Raw genomic sequence first — 23,027 nt, 5'->3', positions numbered from 1 at the left:
GCAATTACTGTAGGGTCCACAGAGCAGCAATGCACGTGACCTTTAGACAGTCTTTCATCTGTCCTCAAACTACAATTTCCGGAATTCCTTGAGCTTCTCTGATACCTTTCTGGAAGCTTGCTCCTGCCAGCAATCACATTTCACTCTTCACAGGCAGAAATATCTGACTTTAATACATCGATTTATTGATATGAATCTTGAGATTCGTCCTTCTAAAGGACATTTAACCTCCTGGAGGCAACCTACCAGTGGTTCCTCTCTGTGACCACAAACACCAGAATACAGATTTACAGAAGCTCGATCAGAAGAGTAAACAAAAGCTACATGGGCAGCATTATCTCATCACCTCTGGCTTAACTCAATTAAATAGATCTTATTCTATCCTGGCCTTGTAGGCTGTGCATGCATTGCCAAAGCAAACTCTAAACAAACACCTTCAGAGCCATACGTGACTGAAGCATAACTGCACTCCTGATCTCCAGTCCCAGGGCAACTGCTTTCATAAAAATACAGAATTTCCTATATTCTTCACACTGATCAACTAATTAAAACTATTATAATCAAGCATCCAGGGTAGAGAGCAGAATCCAGACTTCCTCCATTCACAGGTCACTAATAATCTTAAATAACCTGACTCTTGCCTCTTTAAGAGGCCAAGAAAACCTCAGACTATTTTCTACACACTGAAAAAGTTCAAAAACAAATATTTAAAGGTAGAACATTATCTGACACATTGATCTGCTTATATTTGTGTTTAGTTCTATAGCTGTGGGGCTTCCAAGCCCCATGGGGCAGCTCACTTACTCTGGACTTTCCCTCCATGGAACAAGAGAGAAAACAGGAAGAACAAGACTAACAAAAAAAAATCATGGGTTGAGATAGAGATGTGGAAATCACTCAGCAGTTACTGCCACAGGCAAAATTGATACAACCTAGGGAATTTAAGTTCACTTATTGCCAATTAACATAACCTAAACATTTAATTAAGTCTGGTATTGGGAAATAGGACATTTAAACGCATTTGAATGTGTTTTTCCTCTTCCTCTGCCAGCCCCAACTTCACTTCCAGACCCAGTTCACTTCCAACATCTCTCTTCCCCCTTTCCTAGCCTCCACTTCTTTTCTCCTCCCTCTTCTACGGTCACAGTCCTGACAGTGAGGCAAGAAACAGCCCATGAAGTTTGGGTTTCTCACTGCTCCTCATTACCACTCCTCACCCTTTTCTTCCCACTGCTCCTTCCATCTCACCCTTTTACTTATTGCAGCTCGGAAGACAGTCTCATGACTTGTGTGGTTTTAAAGATATCAGGGAGGATGTCACAAGGCAACACTATAATAAAGAGGGATTTCAATTCATCTTATTTAAATTGTATATTATAACTTGTGAATGCTGAAACTTGAAATTTTTAGACAATTAGAATGTGAGTCCAGGAGAAACCATACAACAAGTACTCGAGAAGTGTTTTTTTTATCAGGTTCAGAGCAGCATGCAGGCCTGGCAAGAAATGCCAAGCACCCTTTGTATGGCCTTAATATACTGAAATTCAACACGATTTCCAGCTTCCCATTGATACAAGTATTTTTGTTTAAACTTCTGTTATATTTAAGTAACTTTTCTGTAAGAGACACTGGTGATTCCAATGCTGAAGTCTTAATTATGGCAATGTATAATACTAGAAATATTAATTACTTGTAACTTCATAGAAAATTCTTGAAAGCTTCCATTTGATTCAAGGATAATTATGCAGTCATAAAGCACATTTCCAGAATGAAGTCATGTACCATTTTAATGAAGGGGGAAAATGGTCAGGAAACATTTCAGAGAGCAGTTATCCTCGCTTATAACCGTGGCACACCAGCTTTATTCCCTTGCTACCGGATAACTAAGAAATGGTTTCAGGAGCATCAGTCCTTTTGCTCCAAAGTCAAATTATTTAAAGTACTACAAATGATTCAGATTATTTTGTATGTGCCTATCATTTTGTTCTTTCAAAAAGAGGGGTACTTAAAAACAAGCAAAAACACAACTACACAACACACTGTCCTGGTTCCGGTTAGGACAGACTTAATTTTCCTCCTAGTAGCTGGTAGGGTGCTATGTTTTGGATTAGTATGAGAAGAGCACTGATAACATGCTGATGTTTTAATTGTTGCAGAGCAGTGTTTACACCAGGCCAAGGACTTTTCGGCTTCTCGCTCTGTCCTGCCAGCGAGCAGGCTGGGGATGCAGCAGGAGCTGGGAGGGGACAGACCCAGGACAGCTGACCCAAACTGGCCAAAGGGGTATTCCATACCATCTGACGTCATGCTAAACAATATATAGGGGTGGCTGGCCGGGGTGGGGGGCCGGCTGCTTGGGAATAGGCTGGGCATCGGTCAGCGGGTGGTGAGCAATTGCATTGTGCATCACTTGTTTTCTTACACATTATTATTATTAATACTATTATCATTATCACTATTATTATTATTATTGTTATTATTATATTCCCGTCTTAATAAACTGTCTTTATCTCAACTCACCGGCTTCACTTTCCCGTTTCTCTCCCCCATCCCAGAGAGGGAGCGGGGAGGGTGAGCGAATGGCTGTGTGGTGTTTAGCTGCCAGCCGGGTTAAACCACAACAACCCTTTTGGCGCCCAACGTGGGGCTCGAAGGGTTGAGATATCGACAAATTTGACCAGAGTGTGTTAAACTAAAATTGGTATAAGTATTGGACCTGCTTAATAGTTGCTAGTCACGATGCTGATTGCCTTAATCTCCAGTCTACTGTGCCTGTTTTCCAAATTGAGTTTTATAGCGCGTTACTTTCTGTATGTGCTCCCTGTTGCACTGTTTATCCTTTCCGGGCCCTGGTTTAAGATTGTTATGGTACTGTGCGGTGTAACGATGGCTTATGAAATGATGAAATATCTGGTCACGACTCTAACCTGGTATTTGTACTCAGCACTGACGTCGACTCTATACTTTGGAACCCACATCTCGGAAACTATTAGCAATTACACCTATTGCCTGTTTTCGTTAGGGAGCCAATCTGTGAAGGGGACAGGGGAAGACATGTTTCCCTACCTGTTCACTCTCCCTTTCTCCTTCACCACCACCCTCTTATCCCCCGAGCAGTGGCAAAGGACTGTTGTGGTTTAACCCGGCTGGCAGCTAAACACCACACAGCCGTTCGCTCACCCTCCCCGCTCCCTCTCTGGGATGGGGGAGAGAAACGGGAAAGTGAAGCCGGTGAGTTGAGATAAAGACAGTTTATTAAGACAGGAAAATAATAATAACAATAATAATAATAATAGTGATAATGATAATAGTATTAACAATAATAATGTGTAAGAAAACAAGTGATGCACAATGGGATTGCTCACCACCCGCTGACCGATGCCCAACCTATCCCCGAGCAGCCGGCCCCCCACCCCGGCCAGCCACCCCTATATATTGTTTAGCATGACGTCAGATGGTATGGAATACCCCTTTGGCCAGTTTGGGTCAGCTGTCCTGGGTCTGTCCCCTCCCAGCTCCTGCTGCACCCCCAGCCTGCTCGCTGGCAGGACAGAGCGAGAAGCCGAAAAGTCCTTGGCCTGGTGTAAACACTGCTCTGCAACAATTAAAACATCAGCATGTTATCAGCGCTCTTCTCATCCTAATCCAAAACATAGCACTCTACCAGCTACTAGGAGGAAAAATTAACTCTGTCCTAACTGGAACCAGGACACACACTTAAGACTTTTTATTTATTTTCTCTCCCCTTCCCAGTTCTTATTCACAGAATTGCCCTGTTTATTGCTCAAGTAGTTTTTCTTCAGATTAGATTGATTTTTGATACAGCCACTCTGGTTGGCAGAATAATCCCTAAAGGTCACATCTCAAAAATATTACCCACAGAGAGCTTAATACATACAACAACTTTTCTGGCCATCTCTATATAAAATACACTGTTATTTAGAGCAACGGTATAAACAGAGCAATTCAAGGATCACCTCCTCCAAGCTCAGGAGAGATGCATACCAACATAGAGGATGTCGAGTAAAATGACCAGGAGACCTGCATGGCTGAACAAGGAACTCCTGGCCAACCTCTCACAGAAAAAGGAGGCCTACAGAGAGTGGAAGCAAGACAGGCAGCCTGTGAGGAACACACAGAAATTGTCCAAGCAGTCAGGGATCAGGTTAGGGAAGCTAAGGCCCTATTAGAATTAAATTTGGCCAGGGATGTCAAGGGCAACAAGAAAGGCTTCTACAGGTACCTCAGTGATACAGTGAAGACTAGGGAAATTGTGGGCCCTCCCCCAGAGGAAATGGGAGACCTAGTTACCCAGGATACAGAGAAGGCTGAGGTACTGGATGACTTCCGTGCCTCAGTCTTCTCCAGGCAAGAGCTCTAGCCACACAGTCCAAGTTCCAGGAGGCAAAGGCAGGGACTGGGAGAATGATGAACTGGCCTGGGTAGGAGAAGATCAGGTTCAAGACCATCTAAGGAACCTGAAGTCATACAAGTCCATGGGACCTGATGAGAGGTATCTACAGGTCTTGAGGCAAGAGGTGGATGTAGTTGAAGTTCATGAAGTTCAACAAAGCTGACTGCAAGGTCCTGCATCTGGGCCAGGGCAATCCAAAGCACAAATACAGGCTGGGTGGAGAATGGATTGAGAGCAGCCCTGTGGAGAAGGACCTGGGGGTGTTGGTTGATAAGAAGCTCGACACGAGCCAGCAATGAGCGCCTGCAGCCCAGAAAGCCAACTGTATCCAGGGCTGCATCAAAAGAGGCATGGCGAGCAGGTCCAGCTCTGCTCTCCTGAGACCCTACCTGGCGTATCGCATTCAGCTCTGTGGCCCCCAGCACAATGAGGACATGGACCTGTTGGAACGAGTCCAGAGGAGGGCCACAAAGATGATCAAGGGGCTGGAGCACCTCTCCTATGGAGACAGGCTCAGAGAGTTGGGGTTGTTTAGCCTAAAGAACAGAAGGCTCTTGGGAGACTTTATAGCAGCCATCCAAAGAGGGTCTACAGTAAAGCTGGAGAGGAATTCTTTATGTAAGTGTAGTGATAGGACAAGAGGTAACAGTGGTTTTAAACTAAAAGAGGGTAGGCTCAGATTAGATATAAGGAAGAAAGTCTTTACTCTGAGGGTGGTGAGGCACTGGAACAAACTGCCCAGAGAAGCTGTGGATGACCCATTCCTGGAAGTGCTCAAGGCCAGGTTGGATGGGGTTTTGAGCAATCTGACCTGGTGGGAAGTGTCTATGATTCTATTCTATGAGTCTACAAATCAGAACCATCAGAAGACAATCAATAGCCTGCTTTCTGCAAGGCTCTATACAAAAGAAAAAACTCCTGAAATCGCAGCAAGCTATAAAGAAACCAGAAAAATCTCAAGTCCACAAGCCCCTTTTTTTGGAAGTAGTGCAACATCATTCCAACAATGATCTCTCTGCTGTTTGAATTCTAGATGAAAGCTGTGACTGAAATTCTCCTGTACTCATGGTATTCATGAAATTGCTACCTCCAGTATCTACTCGTAAGTAAATACATGATTTTTTCATTTTTTTTTTTCCATGAAAGAATCATTAATCTGAGGCTATTCTTTTTCACCTAGCTTCCAGAAAGCAACTACTATAAAAAACACTGCTCATTAGGCCATTAGTTTAAAAATTTATAGATGGAAATGAAGGAAAACTTTAAAGAAAAACTAGTATGATCCTATAAAGCCTTGTTCCTTTATCTTTTGCATGCGCGTATGTGTGTGTATGTACAAGTGCCCCATCAGGGACTGCTATTAGCCACTTAAGTGCCTCCAGACTTGCCATGAATCTTTTCTAAATTTTGGTTCTTCTGATTAGGCCATGACTTTTCAAGGTACGTTGTTTAAATGAAGCCATCGAAAATTATCTACAGCAAAAGAAAAACTTTCCTGTATTTTTAGAAACAGCTTTTGCCCTATGTGCAGAGCAAATAATCGCAAAAATATCAGAAAATGAGTAAATCCACCACCTCTACAATGATTATAACAATGCAGCTTCTTCTTCTAATATGCAATCACAAAGTTAGAAATATTAGGAAAAAATCTTAAGGAAAAACTAAATTTCACTGTAGTCCTGCCTTCCAAACATATTTATTTTAAGTATCTTAAAAATGCAAGAACTGACTGAAGATGGATGATGTTTTTTTCCCCCCCTCTTTCTAGATTTAATCATTTCAACCACTATCACATGTTCTCTTTGGAATCAATAGAAAATTGATTCATTTTGTTTGTATGGAGAAATGAAAATCCTCTCTCAAGGTATTTTTTACAATCAGTACAGGAAAGTCATTACTGTGCCCAGAAAATCTTGTCCAGAGGCTTAACACAAACACACTGAGGATGTAAGGAAATCACTTGAGATGCACTGTCCTGTTATGGAACAATGTCAACTGCTGATGAAAATCACAATAGAAGGGGTTATAACTCTTATGGTCTTTTTTGACATTTTGATCTTTAGACAACCACACTTAAAGGCTGGAATACATTTCACAGAGTTACACTCATGCACGTGAACTAGTTTAGAATCCCTCACAGTTAAGATCAAAACCAGAATGTACTATTTCAAAGGAATTATCCACCTTTAGGATCTGATTCAACTCATTCTGAACTGCCCCCTACCTCTCCCTCCCTTCCTCCCTCTCTCCAAATGGAAAAAACCAACACACCATCTTAGATGACTCAAAAATATCAATATTCTCTGAGTACAGAGTCTACCTAGCTCAGATGTTGAGTTCTGGTCTAGAGATGAAGGTTGTTAACATGAATACTACCCCAAAAATTCATATAAATATCTTCCTTCAATCTCTCATCCAGAGGCTTGAACTTAAATTTGTTTCTTCCACCGCCTGGTGGATGAATGTTCCATATGACCTTCTGCTAACAAGTACCAAGATGAAAATGTCCAGCATTTCCACTCGGAATACACCAATTTACTAAGATTTCATAAAACTAACTGCTCTTAGGCACACAAAAATTTTTCTGGCTACATCAACAATCAGCATTTTCATAATAGTAAACAACAAAGCTAGCTTAACTATAAAGAGAAATTAGTGTATTTCAGCAGGAATTACGATCTCTCTCTTTGACTGCCACTGAAAGAACAGAATCTTACTGCTTTCTACTGGACCCCACATGGCAACGATTCAGACTATTTGCGTGGCTGCACTCACATCTTGCATCCTTCATTGCAAGATGGCTTAATCAAATGATGACTGTTTTGCTACTGTAAATGAAGGCTGTGCAAACATCATCTCTGCCTGGGAAGTAAATGATAACTTGCAAACTGGAACTGAATTCTCCTTTTCCTCTGTGCTCAAACAAAACAAAAGAACCAGCATTTGTCTTTTTAACTGAAGGCTCTATCTTTTTAACTGCAGGGGCTATGGCTTGCACGGTTCATGAACTTATCACGTATCTCTAGATTTCTTTATTTCATGGAGTGGACAGGCTGCCAGAGATTGGAGTAACTTCTCCTACAAGATCAGACTTGCTCAAAATCTATGGCTGAATTAAATGATCACTTTTGTCATGCATCCCACACACAAGTTACTTTATTGGCTGACACAAAGTCTCCAAAGTAACTACCCTATTAAAGCCAGAAAAAATTCCACAGGGAATGAGCAACTGAGTTTAATCAGGTCTAGCACATTATCTCAATACTTTGAAGAGAGAATTATTTTATAACTTTTAAAGGAGAAACTTCTGTAAGTGTCCTAACTCTAAGTCATGGTTTTGTTATTATTATAACCATGCACAGTCACACAGTATCTTCCCCAATTCACAGAACTGCTATAATACCCATATACTTGGGAACTTACCTAAAGCTATTACTTTGAAATTCAAGCCCAGGGGCCACTACACCTTTTATCTGATGTTTAACTCTCAGGAAGTTTTAACAACAAAAGCCACTTTCACTGGGTTATTAGTTGAACTGATAGTCCTTGCAATTGTCACAGTATTCATGCACTAAGTAACTTTAAGAAATACTCTTCTCAGTCCTTTTGAGAATTTTAAATTCAAGACAACCTTGCCTTCTCTTCTGTTCTGAAATTGACAAAATTTGACTGTTTGAAAACACACTTTCTTCAAATAACAAGGTTCTCAGATCTGGCCCACAGCAAGCACAAAGAATAAAGAAAGAAGCATGCAAATGTTCAGGTAGTTCTTTTTTATTATTATATTTTGTTGAACAGAATCTTTCATATTCTGCAGTAAGAGATTTTTGCTAACTTTCCTCTCTCCTTTTGCAGCATGTTGAGACTTTCTGTAACATAAAGAAGAACTGAATACGCACCATATGAAAAGTTTTTCAGCTGAAAGAAACTTTTTAAGAAGTGGAGCACTTCTTTATTACCAGACACTAAAAGCACTTTCAAATAGGCTGAAATTTGTTTTTGCCATAGATGGTTTTGATTAAAGAAAAACAATTTACAGGTTACTATTTATTCCTTCTGGGTCAAACATTTTACTCCTGAAGTTATTTTAGTGATTATCAGCATTTCTGTTTTTCTCACTCCCTGGTAATTGTGGCACCTTATTTCTCACTAAAATAGTCCACAGTCTATCATTAATCCATTTTATTCCTCTTACCAATCATTATTTAGCATGAGAAATACCATAAAAAGCGCTATCAAGAATTCAACAGCTAAAAAATTTCCACATTTTACAATCAGAAGCTAAAGAAGTAGGTTTAAAATAATGATTAGTACACCATCTTAATCATGAGTTTTTAAAGTTTGTTTTCTATAATACACAAATCTGGAATTTCAGACTCACAGAGCTTGGATTCTGTCTTATGCAGTCTGAGATGTTCTCCACACTCAGGAATTTAACTTTTACACAGTCAAGAAAGAAAGAATCCAAATAAAACAACAGAGAAACATCTGGGATACTGGCACAAATGACAACGATTTTTCCTTACAATTTCAATAGGAACTTCTGAAAAAATGCCTTCCTGTGTACATCTTTGTGCCTACTTAAGCAAAAAAAGTATATAGCAGGATATTTTCAAGAGTTTAAACTACAGAACACAATCCACTGTATTCAACAGCTGAAAAAGTTTTACCCTTGTAAGTTTCTTCAGCTCAAAGGAAATGCACGCTGCCACTGCATTAGAAGGGTGAGGCATAATATAAACATTGTCTTTTATTATTATAGTAGCAGCAAAGGTGAAAAAACCCTCAGAACTGCCAATCACTATCTGGAAAGAAGTATTTTTACATTAGATTCACCTTTTAAGCAAAGTAGTCTATTTCATATATACATCAATGCTTTGTTCCTGGTATAAGGCACAGGGGCTAACTTGACTCAAAGTTCTGACCTAGTACTAGTTTTTACTAGGTGGTTAACATCTTATTTCTATTGCCTTCAGTGGTTGCTCAACTGTGCACAGGGGATTTGTGAGAATAACATGCCTAAAAAGGAGTCTCAGTCCACAGCATCTCTTCCCTCCTACCCCATTTCAAATCCAGAGATTTTAATCAAACATGTCATCAATTAACATTATTCATTCCTACCAAGTCAGCACCTTAATTAACCTTTCATTTCTGACCAAATTTAAAAAAAAAAAAATCCAAGATGCTTGTATGAGTTTTTATACAAAGTTCAGCAATCTGTTTGGCAGCTTTTCCAGTCCAGATTAACAGCCAGGCAGATAGTGGCCTATCTGCTCCAACTTTGCAGTGGAATATTTATATAACATCTAAGCAACTTGCGATAAAGCAAATTCTTTCAGTTATCCTCAAAATGAAGAATATGAAGGTACCTATTAGTTTTTTTTGATCAATTTTAAGGAAAAGCCCTCTGCTATATTCAATTTATAAGGAATAAGAATCTCCAAGTCTCACCTCATACTCAACATTTCCTTAACTAAACCATCTTTTCTGTCTTTTTTTCTTAAATCTACATATATCATATTTACACATATCGTAGTGCTAAAGGTACAGATTTTGGAAATACTATAGTAACTGAGATTCTAAGATCTAAGCAGGATGTTTTGATCTAGACCTATTCTTAGCGAGACAAATACATAATGTGGTGTCAACAACTGGCACCAGCTGCATCGGTGTGGCCTAACCTCGACCACTGTGTGCAGTTTGAGGCACCACAGTAAAAGACATGAAACTATTAGAGAGTGCCCAAAGGAGGACTATAAAGATGGTGAAGGGCCTGGAGGGCAAGATGTATGAGGAGGGGCTGAGGTCCCTTGGTTTGTTCAGCGCAGAGCAGAGGAGGCTGAGGGGAGGCCTCATGGCGGCCTGCAGCTCCCTGACGAGGGGAGCGGAGGGGCAGGCGCTGAGCTCTGCTCTCTGGGGACAGCGACAGGACCCGAGGGAACGGCGTGGGGCTGGGACAGGGGAGGGTCAGGTTGGGTGTGAGGGAAAGGGTCTGCACCCAGAGGGTGGTTGGGCACTGGGACAGGCTCACCAGGGAAGCTGTTACAGCACTGAGCCTGACGGATTTCATTAAGTGTTTGGACAATGCTCTCAGATACATGGGCTGATTTTAGGTTGATCTTTATGGAGCCAGGAGTTGGACTCAATGATCCTTATGGGTCCCTTCCAACTAAGGATATTGTATGATTACTTAGAAGAACTACTGTTTATTTCCAGTAAGTAGATTAAAACCTGTTCTAATAAATAAATCTCCTTACACAAGGTGAAATCTATTTAAAATTGAATATAGAGTTTTTGTTGACTTAGCAAATACAGTGCTTTCACTTCATCTTAAATTTTCATGTGAAAAAAAATATCCAGTAAAAATGTAGGTACTGTTATGTACCACAAGAAACTTGTCAGATTATGTATTTAGCATTTACCTAAAATTCCCCCTGCTTCCTTTGGGATTTAAAGACTAGGATAATACTTATTTCATTTTCTATATTGATGCATCGGTCAGTATAATTCTGTTCTAATTGATCTTTCCTCAGTTGTCTTCCATTAGTAATTTTTCTGAGCAACCAAGAACTACATGCACAATTCCAATGGGCTTCATTAATTAAATTGTGAGTTAAAAAAAGAAAAAAATGCTATATACAAGCATTATTAATATTAGCTTAAATTATGGATTAGGGGCATAGGAAGTCCCAGTGGAAGATGCCATATATAAGCAATTAAAACGCATGAGACATTTGCGAAGGAAAATAGAACAAGATTCAACCTGGTTGAATATTTTACCACAGTTACATAAATGATTTATTTGGAAAACAATGCTGAAACACAGCATGAGTAATGATGAACAGAAAATTACACAGAATGCGATATAGTTGCAAATAAACCTATGTGATCATTTGTCAGAACAGACTAATGATTACAATTTGACAGACAGTTCTGAGGCACTGTGACTGATAAATATTAATATAAACCCAAACATTTATAAAGAAGTCAGGAAAATAAAAAGCAAAACAGGGTAGAGATTTGTACAAGTAGGCAAATGACCACACACTAGAGAGCATCTACTTCAGCAGGATGAGAAGGTTACCTTTAGAACTAACAGAAGAAAAAGTGTATTTAGAATACTGCAGGTTTTGATGTGTGCGCACTGAGTGAGTATGAGGGGGTAAGTGTGCTAAATCCAAAAATTAAAAAAAAAACAGGCTTTTGGTGTATGAAACACCTGTATATTCACGGGACTACTTGTAACACTGACTTTCACCATCAAGTTCAAATCTGAAGTTTGATATTGCTTCCCATCTATCCCACTTCTTGCTGCAGCTCAACAGACTGGATTCTCATCAGCATAGAATCACTTTGTCCTCTCTCACTTTGGAAGCTGATTGACAGAACAGTTAGGTAGGAAATGAGCGAAGTCTTTACAGTACTTCATTTGTGATGCTCTCAGCATTATATGAAGAACAGTAAGGCTGCCTACTGAACCTTATCAATGAACAGCATTGCTACAAGCTATGAAATACACAAATGTATGATCAGATGCCTGAATTATACCATCACCAAAAATCCATGGTGAATATGATGATGACCTACAAATATGAAGATACCTATTCTCTGTTTATTGTACTAATATTACCCCTAGTTTTGTCTATAAAATGTTTTATAATAAAATATTTTATCTATAAAACGTTTGCTGTTAAGATTCTTCATATATTTTTAGCTCATTTTACATTTCAATGGTTTTATGCATTTGGACTTAGCAAGACATCCACAGAAACACATATGCACTTAGAATTTACAATATTTGTGTTACTGTGATCTTATCGAAGTATTTAGTCAGCTATTAACAGGGCAATAAAACAAGCACATAGTACACAAATTACTGTTTAGCCGTGAACTTTCTTCATTTTTTATCTTTATTATTGCTGTACCATATATTTAGTAGTATTTTTACACATACATCATATACAAGTGCATATGTGGACTAAACTTTAGGATATATTCTATAGGAAACTTATGTCCTAGAGAAAAATCTATTTGTTCCAACTATAAAACCTATGTTTATTTTGTCCCTTCCATTCTGATTTTTTTTTCCACAAAGCATCTCCATTTCCCTGTCAAACCTGACAACCCTCTCATATTCACATTTTAAGTACCCTTCCTCCTCACTGATGTTATTTCTCTTCATGCAACCTACGTGATCTCCTAAAGTTCATTGTTTCCTTTGAACCTTAGCTCTCCATAGCTTCTAGCAACTACAGAATCAGTGGTTGCTCCTGTCTTAATTGAGAAAAGAAAATTTAGACCAAAGAATTACTGCATTTTAAACATTTTTTTTTTTTATTTATAAGCACAGAAACAAGCCTCCCCCTTTGACAGAAGGTCCTATTATCCTATTTCTGTTTAATGTATGGTAAACCATTTAATAACTATTGTTTTATGCAATCTCCAAGCCTGTAAAAATATTTTTGTAGGAGAGAAAACACTGAAGTTCTGGATAACAAATTTTGTTAATGGTTTTCCTACCACACGCCTCTGTGACAGAATCCCAGCTTTCCTTGCTTTCAGTAGAAAAGCATTACTGTAAGTCCTGAAGATGACACGAGCTTCTATGTGACATATATGGTGAGGTCATAGATTAAACATTCTTACTCACTGAACACACCTGAAGCAGAGCAACAACAGGACATACAGGGTAGGGGAGGAAAACAACAGGGGAAAGTATCCTTGTGGGTCCCTTCTAACTCAGGATATTTTATGATCACTTGACCCATTTCAGCTGAGAAATATACTCAGCTGAGTATATTTTGCAATGTCAAGATTACTCAGCACTGTATTTTCAGCTTCAAGGCATTTTCCATTAGCATGTACTCTGGGCTTCATTAAAATATGGATCTGACATTACCGATGACAAGGCAACAGAGGTTTGTGGCCCTTCAGAAGAAGCACAGATTTCCTCACGTAGTCAAACGTACAAGCAGATGCACACTCTGTTAAAATCTTCATTCTTATTTGATATATTATTTAACAAATCAAATTATATTTTGTTATTGAATTAGTTAATTAAGTGATGATCAAATGTAAATATTTCAGAATATAAGACTTCAGAAACACAGTGATCATTGACTTGACAACTACCTACAAAAACAACAGCAATGCAAAATTACTAGAGTGCTCTTTATAATTCAAATTCAGCATTTCAAGTGATATTATAATCTCCAAATCCACTGCGACAGAAAAAATCTTGTAATTTGTTTTATAATGGATGTATTCCCACCAAATTAAATCCCAGTCATTTTATGTTTTCTCACTTGTAAGAGGAAGCATCTGCTTTTTCTTTGAATCTCTTAATGAAATAGCCTTCCAATCATTTATTACCATTAAAACCTGTAAAAGTTACTGTTTGTCATTTAGTGTCTGGTTAATTGATTTGCTTACATGTTGATGAGGTAATAATAAATATATTCATAAATATGGAAGAGAAAATGTTTTTAGATGAAGTAACTATTTTTTGCTATTTCTATTTGCTTGAGACTGAAGAAAAAGCTAGACTTTAAACTTAACACAGAAGAACTGCAGTTTAATTTTGGCGGAAGTTATCTCAAAGATAGTAGTAAAATCTTACAGTATTGAAATGGATAAAACTAGCAATCAATTTAAAAACCTAATCTGTATTATAAATTCATTCAGATAAAAATCTACCTGTTTCTCTACTCAGACAATAGTGTATTATTCTTTTTGAAGGTATTTCCATAGTCCCTTCTGCTGTTGTTCAGAGCTGTGCTAAGAACCAAAGACAAAGTATATGTTGACATACCCATCTGAAACGATGACATATCCAGCTGGAATTTGTACTGAAAAATGGTAAAGCAGTAGTTAAAAGGTTGTGCTTCCACTTGTTGTACTTCAATGCTGTAACAATGTTAATGCAAGTCCACTGTCTACAGTTCCAGTAGAAAGAACGCTTAGAGATTAGAAAAATTTGTATGCCAGAAAACCAATGAGTTGAAGAAATTTAGCAATTTTTTCTTGCATTTTTTTTTTAAAGGAGAATCTTAAGACAAATAAAAACAGCACAGAGAGAAGACATGATTACTTTTTAATTCTTTTTCAAGGGATTTTTATCATTTTCTTGTTTTAAAGCCACAAAGGTACATTTTCTTTGTTTTTGTTAGCTACAAAAAGGTAACAATTGCTCACTGACTCATTTGATACAAAATACAGTTTTGGAAGCCAGTGTCTACCAAAGCGGATGTCAAAAACATCCGCTACTCACACATTACAATGAAACAGTCAAAATGCACAGCTGCAGAATACCTCAGACCAGGTGACAGTACTCACAAAACATGGATTATATACTTAAATGAACTATCAAAGCCATTACATCTATTTACACTGCATTTTGCTACTTTTGAAATAGAAGCAAAAGCTACTCACAAATTAGGTATTCATAACTGATGACATTATTAATGCAAATTTGTCTGACCCCCATTACCTAGCTCTTACAGAGTAGTTCAAATACTGGCAGAATACTGAATATTCAGACAAGCAAACAAAGAGATTTCTCAAAAACCATCTGCTGTCACTACAGATAAGGATAGAATGCATCAGAAATGTCATCGACCATATTACATTCTATTTTGAATATCTAAAAATAACATAACCATTAGCACTGAAATGTGATAAATCATTAGATTTGCAATAGGAGAGAAGACCCCTGCCGATCTACATTTATTTTTCTAAATAGCTGTGTAACAGGACACCAGACACTAAGAGAGCTCATTAACTGGAAGTTTACTTCTAGTAACAAGCCAGTGGCATTAGGATAACAGGTAGCTCCTGACCTAAACCACTCCAAATATTTATGGGTAAAGTCCAGTAATAACATCCTGTAACAACTAACATCTTTATTATTGTGAATCCTATAGACTTTCTTCTTATTTTTTTCCCCTTTTATTTTTAAACATACACTGACAGCATACTAGCAAAAACATTTCTAAATTTTAGGGCATGATAGAAAACAAGTATCTTCTCATATTCCCTTGACACTAGCCATGTCAGCAAGATGAACAAGAAAACACTATTACTGCTGTATACAACTAGTGGGTACAGACAGGGTTAATGACTTGATGAACTACAATGCTGATGGGATTTTTTTCTCCTTCCTCTTCTCTGTGCTACAGGTATGGTTGAGATACAGAAATATGCAAAACCAAGATCAAACAAAAAAGTTATCAAATGGAAAACTGTCTGAGTCTCATTATCACTTAATAATGGTGCCAAAAACTCATGTCATCAGTGCAAATTAAGGGAAAATATGGCAAATGTGACTAAGATAGATTAAATGAGGTTTTTATCAGGCTATACCGTAAAGCATAAGAAACTGGATAATTACTTCACCTAAAAAGAACAGCAGAAATGCCATTATATAACTTCAGAGTCTACTTATTACTGGGCTAGCACAAACAAGCACAAGACTCAGAAAAATGACAGCAGGCACGAGTTCATTAAAGAATCACTTGTTTATTGCTAGAAGGGAGCACACAGACACTTCATCTCCTGTGGCTCTGCCACTGCTACCATACTTCTACTACTCAGCTGTTGTAAGGGGAAAGAGGACACAGCTCCAATGTATTCCCAGATTCAGTGTCAGAGGGAGCACTCCCTATTGTCCCTCAAAGATTCCTCTAATGCTAGGTCATGCATGTTTTATCCCAAAGCACACCTTGCTACACAAGGATTAACAAGTTTTGTCACAGAAAATTGCTACCATACAACAAACACAAGGTTCCAGAAAGACTTATTTCTCCAGCACTGCATGTCTAGCAGAGGGTGTTTGACACTGTAGTATCAAACTTTCATTTTCTCTACAGTATGATACTGTCTGTGCCTCAAAGCCAGGCATCTCTTTGAAGATCACTACACCATTGTTCAAATATTTAATTACCGTGAAAAATGAAGAGAAACTGGAAGATATTATAGCACGCAGTATCAAAAGAACCATTGCAAACATTTCATAGCAAAATTGATGGGATATTAAACTGAATATTTGCCTTAACTTTCCAGGAATTTGCTTGACTATTGAGATTACATGATGTGTTTACTGGTTTTACCCAGCTGGGCAGCTGAGCTCCACTCCCAACCACTCTCTCCCTCTCCCTCCTCAAAGGGAAAGGGGAAGAAAATATGATGGAAAGGGCTCAAAGGTTGAGATAAGGACAGGGAGATCACTCAACAATTATTTCATGGGCAAAATAGACTCAAAATAGAGAGATTAATATAATTTATTGCCTATTACTTACAAGCTAGAGCAGAGAGAAACTAAAAGCAAACGAAAAACACTTCCCCCCCTCCAACCTCCTCCCACTGAGCAGAGCAGGGGAACAGGGGAGTGGGGGCTGCGGTCAGTCCCTAATGCTTCATCTCCTCTTCTCCTTCACAGTCACTCTCTGTCCCTGCTCCACATGGGGTCCCTCCCACGGGATGCCGTCCTTCCCGAACTGAGCCTGCTAGAGCTGCTGCCTGTGGGCAGCCCTTCAAGAACTGCTCCCACACGGCTCCGTAGCACGGGGTCCATCCATCCCCCAGGAGCAAACTGCTCCAGCACGGGTCCCCCACGGGCGGGCGGCAGCTCCCCCCAGCCCCCCTGCTCCTGCGTGGGCTCCTCTCCACGGGCTGCAGCTCCGGCCCGGGGCCTGCTCCTGCGGGGGCTCTCCATGGGCCGCAGCCTCCTCCAGGCCACATCCACCTGCTCCACGTGGGCTCCTCCACGGGCTGCAGCGTGGAGATCTGCTCCGTGTGGGACCCATGGGCTGCAGGGGGACAGCCTGCTCCACCGGGGGCCTCTCCCTGCACAGGCCGCAGGGGAACTGCTGCTGCCTGCCTGGAGCACCTCCTGCCCTCCTGCTGCACTCACCTAGGGGGCTGCAGGGCTGCTTCTCTCACATGTTCTCACCCCTCTCTCCCAGCTGCTGTTGCACAGTGTTTTTTCCATTCCTTAAATCTGCACTCCCAGAGGCCCAACCAGCGTCACTCCCTGGCTTGGCTCTGGCCAGCGGTGGCTCCCCTTTGGAGCTGGCTCTGGTCTGTCATGGGGCAGTTGCTGTGCTCTTTTCACAGAGACCACCCCTGCAGCCCCCCGCTACCGAAACCTTGACACATAAACCCAATGTATGTACCAGAAGGAACAACTATCGAAGTTCACAGGTAAAAATTCAGTATACAGCCAATAACGTGTAATTACTACATGATGTTGACCATAACACAAATTGTTACTGTTTATTTGTTCTAATTTGTACTTAGGGTATTTAAAAAGATGCTTATGAGAAAGAAGAGCTCCCCTCTGACAGAGCTAACACCAGACCTATTCTCTACTTCATATCTAAAATTTTGGAAAGAGACAAACATATATTAAATTATATGTCAAAGTAGTTGCACTTACCCTTTCTGGTAACACAGGCTTAAAAAAATATTTGATGTGAACAGATGAAACAATTATATTCAAGTCTTTCCTCATTCCTATGACATTTGAAAATGCCTTCCGCAAGCCTATGCAAACTCCAAAACACACGAAAGCACAGAACTTGGAATATTAAGCTTTTTTGTTAACCTCAAAGACTGGAGACTCTGTTCTCCTATAGGGAATCCCCCCCACACCCACCCAGCACACCCAGATAACGGGTGCACTGCAACGTAACAGTGTTACTTGATAAGAGGTACACTGGACAGACAGCCTTTAGGGTATTTTCTGAGGTTTATACATGAAAAACAGAACCATGTTCCTCCAAAATTGCAGTACAGAGAAGACAATCATACACAACCAGTTAACTGCTAGAAGTTGTAACTCCAGGTACTGGTAGTTAGGCATAAAAAAATAGATTATTCTTAACAGCTTGATCAAAGCTGTTGAAAATTCCATATGTATGAGTTATAATTATTGATGTTATCGTTATTTGGTTCATTCTCCTAAGATATTTCAAGTCTTTTGCTACAATTAGCTAAAGTTAACTCATACCAACAAAGACAGCAAATATCTCCATCACCCGTATTTCCCACATATAACAATAATTCAAAATAATGTGTTGAGAAACAGGGAGCTGAAGATTTTGCTTTTCCACTTATCTGTAAAACAAAAATTTTCAAAGAAACTTATAATTGTATCTAGATAAACACTTTAAGGAAGGTCTGAGATTAACAAATCTCTCATTTGCATTGAAAAAGATCAAACAATCTTCTGAAAAGTCAACAACTAACTTACATTCTGAATCTCACAACACTCACCACAAATGTGTGAAAAAAGTAATTTTCCTTAGTTGTATCAAGAGTAATTTTGTTGTTGCTGCTTTAAAATACATATTACTACCGTATAATTTTTCAGCCTTCCAGCTTTGTCATTCAAACCTGATCAGAAATCACTATTCTAAAATGGCCTGATTTTGGCAATATTTGTTGCATGGTATTTTGAGATGAATAAGATATGACTGAATGCTCACAAACACATACTTTGAGCAACCAAAAGGAAAAACAAACAAACAAAAAACTTTCCTTTGGAGGGGTCACAGAAAGCACTACCAAGATTTTAAACTTCTTAGCTACATAATCATAAATGTCCTACAACAATAGGTCACTGTGAGTTATGTAGATATACTTTGCCTAGGAAGTTCAATTTGCAAAAACATTACTCCTTTCAAATCCTGACCCCTAGAATCTAAGCGTTCATTAACACTTTTCTAAACAACACTTTCTACCAACCAGTAGTTTTCCCCACCCTTCCCCCTCCCCCTTTTTTTTTTTCTTTCCTCACTACAGGTAAACACCAGACATGCACATAAGCTTGCTTATATTTCATTCACTGAAAAGATTCAGTCAAGAAGAAAGAGTTGACTTTTCCACAGCTTTTTCATGACTGAAGGGGAAGAAAACCTGTCTGCTATGCTTTTCTACATGCCATTTATACATCAGAAGAAAAACAACAACCCACCGACACTGACAGTTAAAGTATCTTCAAATTTTTTGCTCTGCAATGGGGCTAGCATTCTCATCAATTCTGTCTGAACAGGAAAGGAAAAAGGCTGGAAAAAAGCTCCTAACCACATATCTTATTCTAGCAGATAAGTTTGTTTGCCTCTATCCTAAGATAGAGGCATTGACTGTATGTTCCCTTTCTGTTCTTACTTACAGTGGTTGAACTTTCTTAAACCACCACCAACATTAAAAAGTTTTTCAGCAGTTGGCTAAACAACTGCACATATCCTTAACAAAAACAGAATAAAACGTCTAATCAATAGTGATTTTTGTATCCAGAAAATAAACTATTAAAGTTAATAAATATATAAGGAATAAAACAAAGATAAAACTGCTCTGCAGTTTTTATTCAGCTAACAGAGAACACAGTGTTGTCACACAATACGCTGTTAAGAGATATTTGATTATCTAATTAGGAGAGGTGATATATATGCAAAGCAAAGTTGCAGAAACAGTATGCTGGAACCTGCAAACAAGATTCTCCACTTCCTGATACACCACTAATTCAGTCTTTCAGCCTAGAAAGAAATTTGATTTTTAGATAGGCAACCTTAATGTATTGCTGAATGAAATTGTTACAGTTGCACAAATTCTTAATGTGTCTTCAAATAGGTACAGAATTGACTGTTCTTTTTCAAAAGCTTGCAGGTTGTTCTTTATTATTATTAATAATTTATTTTTATTAGTATTTGGAGAGAACTAAAAACATAGGTGGCAAGCACCACAACTTACAGCACTGAATAGCAAATAATTACAGCAGACATTTGGAAAACCACCAATGTTTAAGAGTTTTTCAGCTGTTGGCTAAACAACTGCAACTATCTTTGCCAAAAGCAGAATAAAATGTCTAATCAAAAGTGACTTTTGCATCCAGAAAATAACTCATTCACTAAACTATTTTAAGATTAAAGTTCAACCCGTTACTGTAGTTATATCTGTTCTGTTGTGCAACCACGCTTTCCATTCCAATCTCACCCAGAGCTTACAAGCTGCATCTCGTAAGAGGAGCTATTTGGCTGCACACAAGACAGACACTCAGGAGGTGCCCACAAAGTCTTCACTGATGTGGTGGCAAGTCCTTCTCATTACTGACTTGCAAGCCTTACTAGCTGCTCCAATTGTGAGCGCTACTTCAGATGCTCCTCTGAATTCTACATAGTGCAAAATACCATTGTCTTAAATTAATCCCCTCTAACAAGGTTGTGTTGTTTGTTTTGTTTTCCCTGCATAAGCAGACAATCTTTTTCCTGTATTTCTCCTGCATAAAGTATGCAAGGTTATTAGGTCAATTAGACGCAAACTCTATTGTGTTTAAACATCAAAAGACTCAATGCTAGGTTTTAGGCTGATTTTAACATCAGAAACTTCTGTTTCATTCCATCAGAAATTCACTATGAGGTGAGCCACTGATAACTAATGCCACAAACATTAAAAATTGCATTTGCTAGAGGCTTAATAGACAAATTGTGGGAAATTGCATGAAAATGCAGCATATGGATCACAGTGTGGAAAAAGATGGGGTATATATACATATATATAAGAGCATTAAAAAAAAGGAAATACAATGGCTGTTCAACATTGCCGTATATTAAAGAATGTTTTAGAAATGTTCGCTGAGGGTAATTATTTAGTGTCTCAGCAATAAAAAAAAAAAGGACATAGAATAGAAATAAACAAGATCACGTGAAAAATGGAGGCTTCTTTCAAACATGACTGTATAAGGAAGCACAGAAGAAAGAGAGGATTTTCCTAAGTCATTGTTTATTGAGTTAAACAGTCTCATTAGGATCAGTGGTGAAAAATACTGCAAGTCTAGCATAATGATGATATTCAAGCAAAAAGTTACATCTACAATCAAGTGCTAAAATGAATTAACATAAAATAGCTGTATTTTAAGATACAATTAGCTACAGTTTGAATCTACATTTTGGATACATATATTGAAAGCTGATTTGAAATTATGATTTCTCCAAAAGATATGAGCTGCATGCTGTAATTCTTTAAACAGAAATCAGCTTATTTTCAAGACACCTTGATACCGGTGTGTATACCTTAAAACTCTGGACCCAAACTTCAGCATGAAAAAGATTGCTTTCAAGCATACAGGGAGTGTTTATGCTATTTCAGTAGGGAGCAAAATTAACATCAAAGTATAAACAAAGGATTTGTCTTCAGTTTATGAATTATCTTGCAAAACATTAAACTTTTGTGCAAAGAAGTTCAGCTACAACCAAGTGAATGGAAAAACTGATTTTCAACCTAGAGAAAAGAATGTAATTTGTACTAACCTTCAGGATCAAGGAGTTTCTCTATGCCCAGGTGTTGCCTGGCTATGTTAAATGCATGGTCTAATCGTTGCACAGGTGACTGCTGAGAAGCAACAGCATTCCAATCAAACAAGTCGGGTCTAAAGAAGAAAACAAGAGGAACAATCAGTTGCTTCTTTTTTGGTGTTAGATTATATAATTCTACTGCTATCCATCAGTATCAGCTACTACTTTTTTGTTTTCTTAATGAAAGAACTCGTTCAGTCAGTGCTAGAACTAACAAAGCTTGGTTTCTAATGGGTTTTTAACTTATACCCATCCATATCCATCACCACCACATTAACCACATTTCTTATCCCCAACTAAATCCCACTGGCCTATAACCTAACTCCACCAAAACCAGTTGTTTCCACCCACTGCACTCTGGTCCTGTCACTCCCCTAATACCTGTCACAGGCTTGCTCACTCTCTTTCAGTCCCAAACAGCGCACAGGTGAGAAGAATCACGTGCTGTGGCTGTGCACACTAAAATTAGCTCATGGCAAGCCAAGCAGGATAGGTAATTGCTGTATTTATTTTGCAGCCTTCCTCCTCTCTCCAGCTACCAGTTTTTCACTACAGGTTTAAGAATGTTATTGCTGCTGACATTAACAGGTCTCTACTATACCTGATTGAAATGGACCAACAGGTTCAACATCTCACGATGTGGGAACATATGCAGCATAACTGCACAGGACACTTTTCATATCAAAACCTTTAGAAAAACACACACTTTTCAGATGAGTACAAAACTGTACTCCAATTGTGGGTTTCAGCTGATATAAGCAAAAGCCCCACAGCACAAATTAAATGTGCTTACAGGAAAGGACAGAATAAACAAAATTAAATTACAGCTCAGATACATAATCTGATCCCTTGTATTACCAGTTGCACTATTTGCAATATAAATAATGTTAATACACTATGATCTTTGGCATTTCATCTAAGAGTCATCCATTAGGAGATCAGAATTTTTTTATCAGGCATTCGGGAAAAACAAGTTTAATCAGGTGTTCAATAACTGATGTGCATATAATATGAAGAAAAACAACTATACTATTTGTGATTTTGACACTGTTCTAAAACAGAAATCATTTACACATGTAATTTTATCTACAAATATATCAAGCATGATCTAAACAATTTGCAATGCTGCAATTAGCTCTGACAGATTTACTTACATTTTTATTAATTTTAAGAGTTCATTTTAAACAGTGTCTCCCATAGTTATAATATATGGCTAAAATGTTCACTACATCATACTGTAATAACTTCAAGAGAGCAAAGGA

At 38.6% G+C, this 23,027-nt stretch overlaps 1 protein-coding gene and 1 long non-coding RNA gene across 2 annotated transcripts in view; one reads left to right on the top strand and one right to left on the bottom strand.

Annotated features, from left to right (window-relative positions):
• LOC136787897 (dystrophin-like) overlaps positions 1 to 23,027 on the bottom strand; it is a 100,084-nt gene that overhangs the window by 66,659 nt on the left and 10,398 nt on the right. Inside the window, exon 2 of the mRNA XM_066985305.1 lies at positions 21,721 to 21,839. Within this exon, the coding sequence (XP_066841406.1) occupies positions 21,721 to 21,839 (119 nt within the window). The remainder of the gene's footprint in view (positions 1 to 21,720; positions 21,840 to 23,027) is intronic.
• LOC136787907 (uncharacterized) lies at positions 3,485 to 12,019 on the top strand. The gene is made up of 3 exons (XR_010826970.1): positions 3,485 to 5,516; positions 8,270 to 10,629; positions 11,732 to 12,019. It is a non-coding gene; the product is annotated as an uncharacterized lncRNA (long non-coding RNA).

This window comes from Anser cygnoides, chromosome 31 (genome assembly GCF_040182565.1).
Source record: "Anser cygnoides isolate HZ-2024a breed goose chromosome 31, Taihu_goose_T2T_genome, whole genome shotgun sequence".
NCBI lineage: Eukaryota > Metazoa > Chordata > Aves > Anseriformes > Anatidae > Anser > Anser cygnoides.
Note: the sequence above shows the minus strand (reverse complement) of the source record. Positions and strands in the feature narration are given on the sequence as shown.